At 40.9% G+C, this 13,285-nt stretch overlaps 1 protein-coding gene across 1 annotated transcript; it reads left to right on the plus strand.

The window, feature by feature from the left end:
• Window positions 1-3,293: 3,293 nt before the first annotated feature.
• Window positions 3,294-8,355, plus strand: LOC109485173 (alpha-2,8-sialyltransferase 8B-like). Its single transcript, XM_019788627.1, has 5 exons — window positions 3,294-3,540; window positions 5,133-5,231; window positions 6,828-7,059; window positions 7,503-7,720; window positions 7,944-8,355. The coding sequence occupies exons 1-5, from the start codon at window positions 3,437-3,439 to the stop codon at window positions 8,230-8,232; spliced, it is 942 nt and encodes a 313-aa protein (XP_019644186.1). The 5' UTR covers window positions 3,294-3,436; the 3' UTR covers window positions 8,233-8,355.
• Window positions 8,356-13,285: the final 4,930 nt, after the last annotated feature.

The raw sequence follows: 13,285 nt of genomic DNA on the forward strand, positions 1-13,285 counted from the left end.
ATTTTCTTTGTTAAGTTCTTTAAACAGGAAATACATATCGCCTGAAGGCGTTTTACAATGATTACGGGGGGGGGGGCAAACAAAAGCCATTAGCAACAAAATCAATTCAGAATTAACAAAGGTATCAAATAAAGTTACGCACATTAGAAATTGATACAAAATCAAAGTAACTTAAATAATATATGATTCATAAAATCATACTAAGATGAGAGAAACAATATGGTAACCTTACATCATATAATGTACATCCAAGGTATCGAATTAAGTCGCACATGTCATTTTTTTCGGGTGTCATTTATCAGTCTCCTACGTGTCCAATTCTAGATGCAACTCACTCACTCACTCAGTCCTCTTGCACGATGTGCGTCGAGCCTACTAGGTGGACCACCTCCTTCCATCTCGATCTGTCCTGGGCGAGCCCCTGCGCTTCTTCGGGGGTGATGTTGACCAGGGCCAGGTCCTTGGCCAGGACGTCCGACCAGCGGGTGCGGGGGGCCCCCCGCGGTCTCTTCCACCCCGCAGACTGGGGGCTGAAGTTCAAGATAGCCTGTGTGGGGTGGTAGGGTGGGAGTCGTAGGACATGACCGTACCAGCGGACTCGGCGCATCGCTGCCACACGGGAAGCAGGAGGCTGCTGGGTCCTTTGCCTGAGCTCGGTGCCAGGCAGGTGGTCGAACCAGCGTACTCCCAGAGAACTAGTTTTTGATGCAGAAGCCGCCAAGCTTGGCCTTAGTTTTTGATGCAGAAGCCGCCAAGCTTGGCCTTAGTATCAACTGGTCAAAAACTGAGTTGATGCACATAGGGGATGGCCCTGACCCTGCACCGTTCAGCTTTAACAACACCACAGTAAACTTCGTGTCCACCTTCAACTACCTCGGGTCTACAGTCTCCAGGACAGGTGATCTGAAACCCGAGATTGACCGGCGGCGTGGACTAGCAGCAGCGGCCATGCAGGCGCTCTGGAGACCGATCTGGAAGCACAGACACATCTCGCTAGGCACAAAGCTTCGTGTCTACAAAGCCGCGGTGGTCTCAATCCTCCTGTACGGAGCTGAGACCTGGCCACTCAGCAACACTCTGGCAGCCAGACTCGACGGCTAGATGCAACTATTGTTGTTAATTCATTCTCATTGAAGACTGTATTATTACCCACTTTGTTAACATGCATGCTTTATTACACGTTCATGTCAGGGGGCTAATTGCAAATTACAAACATAAAAGGACACTGAAACAGAGTATACTAGAAAGGCCGACATTTGCTTGGGAGCAAATACAGCATATATTTCAGTCCATCTCCCTCCCACGCAAAAGTGGACTATTCCAAACTTACCCCAGTGCAAAACTGGCAAAGGTTCTCAAATAAATGAATTAAATAGTAGCTATGTAATTGAGAACAAAGATGCAAGAGCAAGCACTTTGAATCTCGCTTTACTAATCTTATTACAGGTATGCAAATACTAACAATGATGAGATTTGATACATTTTGAAGGTCTTTGGCACATACAATGGACCTATACCATTATTATGTCACAGTTTGTTTACCTGTTCTAAAGAACATTATAGAACGGTCAGTTAAAGAATAAAGATCATTTCAAAGTTTTCAAAGTAAGGTATGTCTGATTTTTGCTGCGTCTAGTTGTGTTGACACAGCATTACATGCCACATGGGTGATTTAGTTGTGACATTAGACGAAATTAGTACTGTATTAAAAGCCTTATATTAGGCTAACGCTACACAAACACGCACCGCGCTACGCACCTCTGTACAATATAAACGTCGATTGACCGGCATTCATTGCGGTAAACAAACTGTGACGTAATAATGGTATAGGTCCATTGAATGTTTGGGTCATTGCGCACGACTTACGTGCAATGTGACCTCAGGTAACCCGCAATGGAACACGTGTTCCATGGCCAACGGCAGATGGAACGGGCCATTCTTTAGATAGAACGTAGAACGGGTACAGCACTTTTGGCCCTTTTTTGGCCTGAAATAGCCATTAAAGTCCCCTAAATGAGTCATTTGCAAGTGGTGTATGTCAAATATTTCAGATCATTCGGTTGTAATACCAATTATTTCAGAACGCCTGAATAATTGGTCCGGCTGAAATAAACGGTCCGCCCCTAGTATCTAAGAGATTAGGGGTCGATGTTGAGACCAACGACGTTGGTTACACGAGACAAGTTTACCTCGGCCATGATTTAGTAGAAAAAACAGTTTCATAAGATATTATAGGCCAACATTGCGGTTTTCAGGAGGGCGGACCGTTTATTTCAGGCGTTCTGAAATAATTGGTCCGGCTGAAATAAACGGTCCGCCCCTAGTATCTAAGAGATTAAGGCTCAGTGTCAAGAACAACGACGTTGATTGTACGAGACAAGTTTACCTCGGCCATGATATAGTAGAAAAAACAGTTTCATAAGATATTATAGGCCAACATTGCGATTTTCAGGAGGGCGGACCGTTTATTTCAGGCGTTCTGAAATAATTGGTCCGGCTGAAATAAACGGTCCGCCCCTAGTATCTAAGAGATTAGGGGTCGATGTTGAGAACAACGACGTTGATTGTACGAGACAAGTTTACCTCGGCCATGATATAGTAGAAAAAACAGTTTCATAAGATATTATAGGCCAACATTGCGATTTTCAGGAGGGCGGACCGTTTATTTCAGGCGTTCTGAAATAATTGGTCCGGCTGAAATAAACGGTCCGCCCCTAGTATCTAAGAGATTAAGGCTCAGTGTCAAGAACAACGACGTTGATTGTACGAGACAAGTTTACCTCGGCCATGATATAGTAGAAAAAACAGTTTCATAAGATATTATAGGCCAACATTGCGATTTTCAGGAGGGCGGACCGTTCATTTCAGGCGTTCTGAAAAATTTACAGATCAAGGAAAGAACAAGTTTAATATAAGACAGATCAGAAACGGTAATACTAATCTTCCCTCTTGAAGTTAGTAAAAGTCAAGCTAATCGTGTGTTGTATAAAAATAACGTGTCGCAGCGTGTAGTGATAGGCTTTTGATCCTGTGGGCCTTCGTACTTTTTGAGCCACGCTCACTTCCTGTTCCCACGCTCCATATATGGTACCCGGACCGATTATTTCAGCCGGACCAAATATTTCAGAACACCTGTTCGGCGGCGGGAGGCACGTAGTTTTTCACGGCGTTCGTACGGCAAAGCGGCATCGAATTTTTGCTCCATGACTATCGGTATGGGATAGGATAGGGTTGATTCAACATACTACGTGAAAATGTGACAAAAAGACAGACTTTTGAAATTGAATGCTCCCAGCCTAATATCGGCCAGATATCGCTTAGGGCACCTTTAACTTGCACCCTAAGGTATGCCGGCTTAGGCAGCAGGAAGGTCAATCTGTCTCCAACCCGTTCGACCACAATTATGAACTTTGGCCTATTATGACCTTAATTAAACATGGCTAAGGTTATAAAGAGATCTTTTATCCCCACTCCTCCAGTCTTATTTGCTGTAGTTTTGATTTTATCTTTCTTCCTGCTGCAGAAATACAACCTTACGAAGTAAGTATTTTTATGTTTACCTTCTTGTTTGAGTAACAATAAACAGAACAGTAGTTTGTTAGGCTAGACCAATCGAAGAAGATGCGTACATACATAATGCTTTAGAATTAAACTTATTATAATAATATATTGATATGTCTTCTTCGTTAGTTCAGTGCTTTGAATTAAAGTTCTTTGAAGTGAAGTATAGTCTACGGTTACTATTGTTTTTTATCGGTCAGTGTCCTCATCACGATTTTGAAAGAAAAAGTTATTCAAAGAAGTCGCCAATATTTCCCCAAGTTTTTCATATCTCAACCAACAACAAAAGACTATATTATTGCTAAAGACTCCCAACCCATTTATTTTTCAAAGAGTCGGACAGTTCATCTCCCACTGCCTCCTGAGAAGAAGTCAAACCCCCTAATAGCATGACAAGAATACTGTAGTTTGATAGAAAAGAATAGATTAGAATAGCCAGTTACCTTGTTCCTATACCTGTTCACATATTGCATATTTACTTTTTTTATCCTGTATGTATACAAATGTTATTAGATTTAAGTAGAGATAGTAGGTTCGATAAGTATATCGTACACGTAGAAGTTCCTGTTAGCAAATAGTCTTATATCACCACACTTTTCTTGTCAATGTCTGTATGCAATTAGCCCTCGGGCATGAATTTGCAATAAACAACTTCTTATTACCTTCGCCAAGAAGGTTATGTTTTCAGTCGCGTTTGTCTGTCTGTCTGTCTGTCTGTGAACAGCATAACTCAAGAAGCTTAATATGGATTGTCATGAAACTTGGCAGATGGGTAGGTCTTGATGAGACCTAGAATAATTAGATTTTGGGCCCCTAGCGGCTTTTGTTGGTACTGCAGCGGAACTTCCGGTTTTGATATCTCGCGATCTAGACATACTAGGGTCACGAAATTTGGTTGGTAGATAGCTCTTGGGGTAGGGAAGATGTGACCGGCGTTTAGACCCCCTAGCAGCTTGTTCTGGAACTGCAGGAGCGTTTCTTGAAAAATCTCCGAAGGTTCATAACTCAAGAACCGGTTGACGGATTGTCATGATTTTTTGTGTGTAGGTAGCTGAAGTGATGCTTGACATAATCAGATGACAATTATGCAAATCAGGAGCTAATCTGCATAATAAATGAGGAAATTCTATAAATCTGCTTCGTTCGATAATAGGACTATGAAACATTTGTGACATGTAATTGAGAACTAGAAAAACATCTGAGGATATAGACTATGTAAATGAAGACCTAATTTGCATAATTAATGGGAAATTGTTATAATTTCATAGTTGTAATTGCTGGGAATTTCATACTTGCCGCATTTGGAAGTTAAGTGAAGGTGAACATCAATGAAGATAATTTATTCACATTATGACCTCATTTGCATAATTTATGTGGAAGTGCTAGAATAGCCTATTTTGTTAAGATAAGGCTGTCATTGGGTGGAGAATATGATCAACTGATGTAATCCATGCAAATGACGCTCTTATTTGCGAAATCAATTATTAAAATTGTATAATTCGTCAACCGCAAGTGTTAACATCATTTGGCGAAGGTATGAGATCGTGGAACTCTTGTTGTTTTTGCGTCAGCTTCAGTACAAAACCCCTGAGGAAGAGAAAAGTTACAGCCTTTGGCACTAGGGGTTCATTCATCGACTGGTACAACGTTACATCAGCATTTCGTATTAGGTAAGTGTATCTCAACATTTTTTTTATCCAGTTGCTTGAGTGACTGATTTCTACGGTGTAGATAAGCGGGGTTTTAGTGGAGCAAATTCCTGGCTTTGTTATCCCTGAGCCCAGATGTTTGTTGTTTACAAGGCCCCATTGTTAGATAAGGATCGGCGACAGGAAGAAGCCGCCGGTCCCTGATTGGATGTGAGTCGGACACTGAATTTCAACACAAGGGTGGTCTCACACATGTGGTTTCTCTTCAGTCGTGCGTTCGTTTATAGCCCTGAGACCAGAGGGGTCTGACCGAAAACGATTTTGACTGAACACGCCTTTCTTTTACTGGATACTTTTTATCGCTGGCTACGAGGATCTGCTCGCGTTCCAATCACGTCGGGCCGCCGTGACTCTGTCACTAGTTTCGTGCCGTTTTACGCCGTAGAACGTCTGACAGACTGACTGACACGCCGTGCTGTAGATAAGTATATATTCAAAACATTTGCAAAACACAATTATTTATTAAGAGGGATCCATATACAAAGAAAGACAAAGACAATCTGGAAATGGTACAAAAATGAAGCTGCAAGATTCTGTATAAACAAATATGAAAGGGGTGCTAGTGTCACGGAAATGAAAAGAAACCTACAGTGGGGGTCGCTGGAAGACAGACAAAAAATGACCAAACTTTGCATGATGTACAAAATGACTAATAAACTGGTGGACGTACCAACTACTAAGTACCTAGCACCAGCCCAGAAAAGAACAAGAAATAGTCATGCCTTCAAGGACCAGAGTTTTTAAAAAGGTTTATTGTCCAAACAGTACCCGTGCAGTCGCAGCCTTTATATGGCTGAATTAATGCAGGGTATCACATAATAATCAATACAAATTAAATCACAACAATTACAACAATCAAATAATACACATGACACACATATTTGTTCCACAATTATTTTTGTGGAACTGTCGCAAGGGTCTGTGCGGCTGCCATTCGGCGCCACCAGGTGACCTCAATACGACTTTCCCCAACCGAAGTTAGGTACCCATTCACACCTGGGTGGAGTGTGAAGTCGTGTAAAGTGCCTCTCCCAAGGGCACAACGTACGTCGGGGCGCATGTTCAGACATGTACCGGGTACGACTCGGAATCGAACCCGAGTCTCCCCGCTTCATAGTCGATTGCTCTAACCACTACACCACCCGACGCCACGGGTTGATGTGGATTGAGGTGTTCAAGAATTCAAGGCCTACCAATCCATGCTACCGATGATATAGCCTTTCTGGAGAAGGCAATAGTTCAAATAATAGTGCTGACAATATTCTTTCTGTATTTTTTATTCTTTATTTCAGGCATAACTCACCCATATAAAACATACAAATAAAAATACACATAGTAACAATAGTAAAAACATGTCTATATGTACAGACGGTCCCAGATATTGCGGAAGAATCTGTTGCGGAATATTACATCGGATTTGAGAACAGATTGGATAATGTTGTTTGAGGAGTTGCACAGACGGTATAGGAAATAATAGCATTGTTTGTGCCATATAGCGTCAAATGTATCAGTCATATGCATGTAGACAAGTTAAATATTTTACTTTTTTTGTTTCAGCAATCAGACAAGTCGCTATTTCAACCTATCAACAAATTTCGCCATCATCGACCATAACCAATGTAAGAAAAATAGAACGTCTGTTGTCATGACAACACCAGTGGGACATTACCGGACATGCGCAGTAGTCGGCAATAGCGGCATTCTCCGTGACAGCGGCTGTGGGGACGACATTGACCGCAATGATTTTGTTATCAGAGTAAATGATGCTCCATTAAAGACATTCGAACAGGTGACAATGCCTTCATGCTTCACATGTGATTTTGATTACTATAAATACTAACTAATTACTATAGATGCTAATGCAATGTTTTATTAGTATATTTACAATATGAGATCTTAAAGGCATCCAGTACAGTTTTTAGGGCTGGGAAACCCGATTTTTCAAAGCCAATATTACAGTCATTATCTCCATACTGAGTTGAAACTGCACTATCCCAATGTATATTGACAATCATGGAGCAAAATTACCAATTTTCGGACGGAAAATGGTTACTGGAAGAGCCTTGGGCTGATTTTACAGGGAGCGGGTGTCTAAAGCCCGTTTTGAACAGGGTTAGCACATTACTAATTTTAGCAATCGAGTTTCTTTATCTAACAAGTACAGTGTGAACATTAAGAAACCAATCCTTGTAATGATATATGCTCTTAGGGTTATTAATATTTTTGTTTCAGGATGTCGGTGAGAAGACGAACATGACCATTATCAACCGCATAGTGTTAAACTGGATCCATTTTGACCCCGAATGGATAATTTCTCGGAATAACTCCATAATGAGCTATACACTCGGCACCCACACAAACCTTCCTGCTTTAAACGCGATGATAAGGAGGTTGGATCTTAACATCACAATCACGTGTTCGGTGTCTCCACCAAGGCAATATATCAAAACGTAAGTGTCCCATGATGAAATCTCTCTGTCTTTCTCTCCCTCTCTCTCTCAGTCACTCTTTCTATCTATCTATCTGTCACTGAAACATATCGGGGTCCGTTTTGACCCCATTCGGCAAGATTTATCGCAAAATGCTTCATTCGGATGTGGGTCCTGACTTTCTTTCATCTATTACAGTATCTCTGTCAAATATCACTCTAATCAAAAATTGTCTTGCATTTAGGTTCTGGAATGAGAAGTACAACAGCAACCTTTCCAGAGAGGTGGTTACAACTGCCGGACTCAACACCTACACCCTCGCCAGTACATTTTGTGACGTCATCACCCTATATGGCTTCTACCCATATCAAACGGATGTTCACAACAAAACAGTATATTACCGTTACTTCGACCAGATACCCATGGAAAAGAAAGTCAAGAGAAGTATACATGATTATTTTCATCAGCATGAACTTTTAAAATCACTACATGACAGTGGGGCACTTAAGTTGGTAACGGATGTATGTAAATAATGAATCGACGTAACCATTTCGCAAAATCTGTCAGAATGTGCGAATTTTACAGTCTTACTCCAGGGTTCAAGATGACATATTGAGAACTAGAGAGGCCGACAAAATACAGCATATTTCAGTCCATCTCCCTCCCACGCAAAAGTGGACTGTTCCAAACTTACCCCAGTGCAAAACTGGCAAAGGTTCTCAAATAAGTGAATTACTAGTAAATAGTAGCTATGTAATTGAGAACAAAGATGCAAGAACAAGCACTTTGAATCTCGAAAGCTTTACTAATCTTATTACAGGTATGCAAATACTAACAATGGTGAGATTTGATACATTTTGAAGATCTTAGGCACATAAAATTGAATGTGTGGGTCATTACGCACAACTTACGTGCAATGTGACCTCAGGTAACCCACAATGGAACACGTGTTCCATGGATGGAACGGGCCATTCTTTAGATAGAACATGGAACGGGTACAGCACTTTTGGCCCTTTTTTTGCTGAAAATAGCCATTAAAGTCCCCCAAATGAGTCATTTGGAAGTGGTGTATGCCAAATACGTGACTGCTATTCTGTAGACACACGTTCAAGGTACCCTTATACCGAATGTCATATCATTTGGTTGTAATACCAGGGCTCTGCAGGATCCAAAAATCCATTTTTTGTCGAAAAATGCCCCAAAAAACCTTCATAAAAAATTTTCAAAGCCATGTTTCAAAAAAATGAAAAAAAAAAACGTCTGGAGGAATTTTGTCCACTCTACCTCCATGCAAAATTTCCGGTCATTTGGCTGAATGATGGCTGAGTTGAATCCCTCTGAACGAGTGGCAGGAGGAGGAGAAGGAGGGGGAGAAGGAGAAGAAGGAAGAGGAGAAACATGAGGGAACACAATATATTTCATCCATACTGAAACATAAAAATAACTAAAATAATCGTATAGATGCGTAGAACCTTAATCTCAGATTTGCAATCCTCTACTCGACCAAATAAAAAGGGGCATTGCAACAAAACATAACGACATTGTATAATTATCATATAGTCTAGCAAACCTAACAATTGAAATAAAGAAATAAATGCAATCTCAGCAAATTCGAGTACACACCTTTGAGTACATGCCGACGCAGTCCTGTCGTCGCTTGAATCCTGCTAAGAAATGGCGGTTGTTGTTGGGCTGACCCGACTCCCAGTTTGTGTAGGAAACCTGTGACCCATCCGTAAACTTACGGTCCAAACCAGACGAGATGAACACCCCACTGCCCTACAGGAGCTGTAATTGAAACAATTTATAATTATGCGCCGGGTTAGCCAGTTAGACATGTTATGCTAACCCAATATGTAATACGATTTTTTTAGGTGAGAAGGCACTTTTCTGTTCTATATTTTATTTTTCTTTGACCTGTCCTGTTGACGATCATCAAGACGGCGGGCGCTATACACTCCCTAGTACGAATTGCTGACGTCACGTGTCCGAATGGTCACGTGACCAAAGCGGTTGGGCACCTGAATTTTGAGGACAACTTACTGAATTAGGACAGTCGATTTTCTATTGTTTCTGAGATCTACCTTGAAACATTCTGGTGTGATCATTGTTGTATTACGCACCGTCAGTGATGATACTGTTGATGAAGTTGGCCTCGTCTTGTCTTGTGATAGAAGCCAGATTCGCACCGAGTCGTTCACACTGTAACTTTGCTTTTTTCCATTCAGCTGCGTTTTTCATCAACTTGTAGCAGTGGTTCGTATATCCACTCCACCCTGTAGGACATGTGCTGGCTGTAACATAAACGATTACTGTATTTGGCTTTTAACTCAAAGTTTGATTAGTAGTAGTTAAAAAAACTGTTCTTGGAGAATCTCTGTCCAATCTAAATGCACTAAAACCTCATGACTTTAGCAGGACATAAGCATCTGACAAGTATCTGGAATACACGGATGTTGGGTACTTCAATTTTGTTAAAAACAGAATAATATGGGCATTACAAATACAGCAGCACATTTCATTCATATTACATTTAAACTTTAAATGCAACAAAAAATGTCACCTTGCTGACAGTTCTGTCCAGTGAAACCAAAGTTGCAGGTACATTTGTATCCGCCATTTTTGTTCACACAGCGTCCATGTTGGCATGGGTTCCTGGTACATTCATTCAGGTCTGCGTCAAAAGATTTTTAAAATCTTCACAAAAATGTCATAGATGGAACTAGCTACATATAATACTAGTAAGCAATTACAGTACATAGATGTTGGTCTTTCTAAACTTATTCTAAACATGATAGTCACTCAGTCAGGGACATTAGACTGATGACGAAAGAAATTCCTTACTATATCAAAACTTTGACTGCCACACATGGAAAAGAACTCACCTTGCTGACAGTTCTGTCCAGTCCATCCAGGGTTGCAGATACATTTGTATCCGCCATCTTTGTTCACACAGCGTCCATGATGTCGGCATGGGTTCCTGGTACATTCATTCAGGTCTGCGTCAAAAGATTTTTAAAATCTTCACAAAAATGTGCTAGATGGAACTAGCTACATATAATACTAATAAGCAATTACAGTACATAGATGTTGGTCTTTCTAGACTTATTCTAAACATGATAGTCACTCAGTCAGGGACATTAGACTGATAAAGAAAAGACATTCCTTAATACTATATCAAAACTTTGACTGCTACACGTTGAAAAGAACTCACCTTGCTGACAGTTCTGTCCAGTCCATCCAGGGTTGCAGGTACATTTGTATCCGCCATCTTTGTTCACACAGCGTCCATGTAGGCATGGGTTCCTGGTACATTCATTCAGGTCTGCGTCAAAAGATTTTTGAAATATTCACAAAAATGTCATAGATGGAACTAGCTACATATAATACTCGTAAGCAATTACAGTACATAAATGTTGGTATTTCTAAACTTATTCCAAACATGATAGTCACTCAGTCAGGGACATTAGACTGATAAAGAAAGAAATTCCTTAATACTATATCAAAACTTTGACTGCCACACATGGAAAAGAACTCACCTTGCTGACAGTTCTGTCCAGTCCATCCAGGGTTGCAGGTACATTTGTATCCGCCATTTTTGTTCGCACAGCGTCCATGTTGGCATGGGTTCCTGGTACATTCATTCAGGTCTGCGTCAAAAGATTTTTAAAATCTTCACAAAAATGTGCTAGATGGAACTAGCTGCATATAATACTAGTAAGCAATTACAGTACATAGATGTTGGTCTTTCTAAACTTATTCTAAACATGATAGTCACTCAGTCAGGGACATTAGACTGATAAAGAAAGAAATTCCTTAATACTATATCAAAACTTTGACTGCTACACGTTGAAAAGAACTCACCTGACAGTTGCTGACAGTTCTGTGCGGTCCATCCAGGGTTGCAGGTACATTTGTATCCGCCATCTTTGTTCACACAGCGCCCATGTAGGCATGGGTTCCTGGTACATTCATTCAGGTCTGCCGGCCCCATGCACATGGCTCCCTTTTCCCCAGGACGGCCAGCTGGTCCCATGGCCCCCTTTTCACCACGAGGACCAGGAGGCCCGATAGGCCCAGGGCCAGCCGGCCCCATGCACATGGCCCCCTTTTCCCCAGGACGGCCAGCTGGTCCCATGGCCCCCTTTTCACCAGGAGGACCAGGAGGCCCGATAGGCCCAGGGCCAGCCGGCCCCATGCACATGGCCCCCTTTTCTCCAGGAGGGCCAGGTGGTCCCACGATTCCGGAAGTCTGTTTGATCCTGATCGGCATAAAAGAATAGTTTTGTTTTCATAAAGAATATTCCCGAAATCCACGGAATTTCACATTCAGTAATTTAATCATAGCAAAGTACAGATTACGAAAGAAAAATGATCCTAAAATTATGATTATTACATTATTTTACTTACTGATTAGCTCGGCTAGACGCAGTTCAGTCTTTCTGCTCAGCTTGTAAATCTCTTCAGAATTCACGCTGCTTTTAACTGTTTACAAAAGAACAGGGTGTACTAAGTTTATGAACACACAAGAGAGACAAGGCCTGTTATAGTGTCCACCATGAGTGACGTTATCTGCAGATAGACAAAAGTGATGAATTTTATCTCGTGTAAATCTAGTAAACCTTTGCCAAAGTCATAGACACTTTCAAGCTACGTATGCCATTCCACTACTTACATTATATCTACGTACTTAGGCCAATTTATATGCAGTGCGTTATATTTACAAAAGAGGGGATGTATTGTAACAGACAGGAAAGTTTAACATATGTCAATACGGCATTTACGTTCATATTTCTGCAGTCCTAGTTTCTCAGAATAGTCTTGCATTGTTGTATCATGCAATTGTCATTGTTGCCATACATTATATTTAATTTTGTATAGTTTAGAGGCGGAGGGCCTTGTATAAGCATTCCATGCTTCTCCCCTCCTCCTGCACCTGTTTTTGTCCTCGTTTTGTATTATTATTGTCTGTTTTGTTTAATGTGCAAACTAATAAAATAAAAAAATCAAAACATTGTACCCTGTAAACTGTCGAGCAATAACGTCCATTCATTCATTCATATCAAACGTACATCACCGGATTTAATTCCGGATGTATGATGATGATGATATGTATGATGATGATGTTAGCGCAGAGTGTTTCTTTATAAAAAAAGAACATCAGGCCCAAACGAATCTATTGGTAGTAGATATGGTGGCTAGTGTACTTATATAATACGTCACCAAAATGACTGGCTTTTTTAAGACAAAAGATACAAAAAGCCGAGGTATTTGTACAGTACTAGGATAACTAAGATAATTTTTTATGTTATGTCTGACCATACCCTCTTTCCTCATGACCTGAGTGAAAAGCGGCCTGCCTGCCGATTTGAGCTTCTCATAAGTAAAGAATGGTTCAAACAAACAAACCTGCTGAATATGTCAGCAGAATGACATTGACGACGACAAACAAACCAATGGTGATTTGCCAAAAAACAGTTACTCAAGCAACTGGATATGATTTTGAAAACGTCAGACGTTTCAGCTAGTATCCACTAGCTTTCGTCAGTGACTGAGAGACCAGAGGGGAAAGCAGGTTTATATACA

The sequence above is a fragment of the Branchiostoma belcheri genome, unplaced genomic scaffold (assembly GCF_001625305.1).
Source record: "Branchiostoma belcheri isolate BF01 breed outbred unplaced genomic scaffold, Haploidv18h27 scaffold73, whole genome shotgun sequence".
NCBI classification, from domain to species: domain Eukaryota; kingdom Metazoa; phylum Chordata; class Leptocardii; order Amphioxiformes; family Branchiostomatidae; genus Branchiostoma; species Branchiostoma belcheri.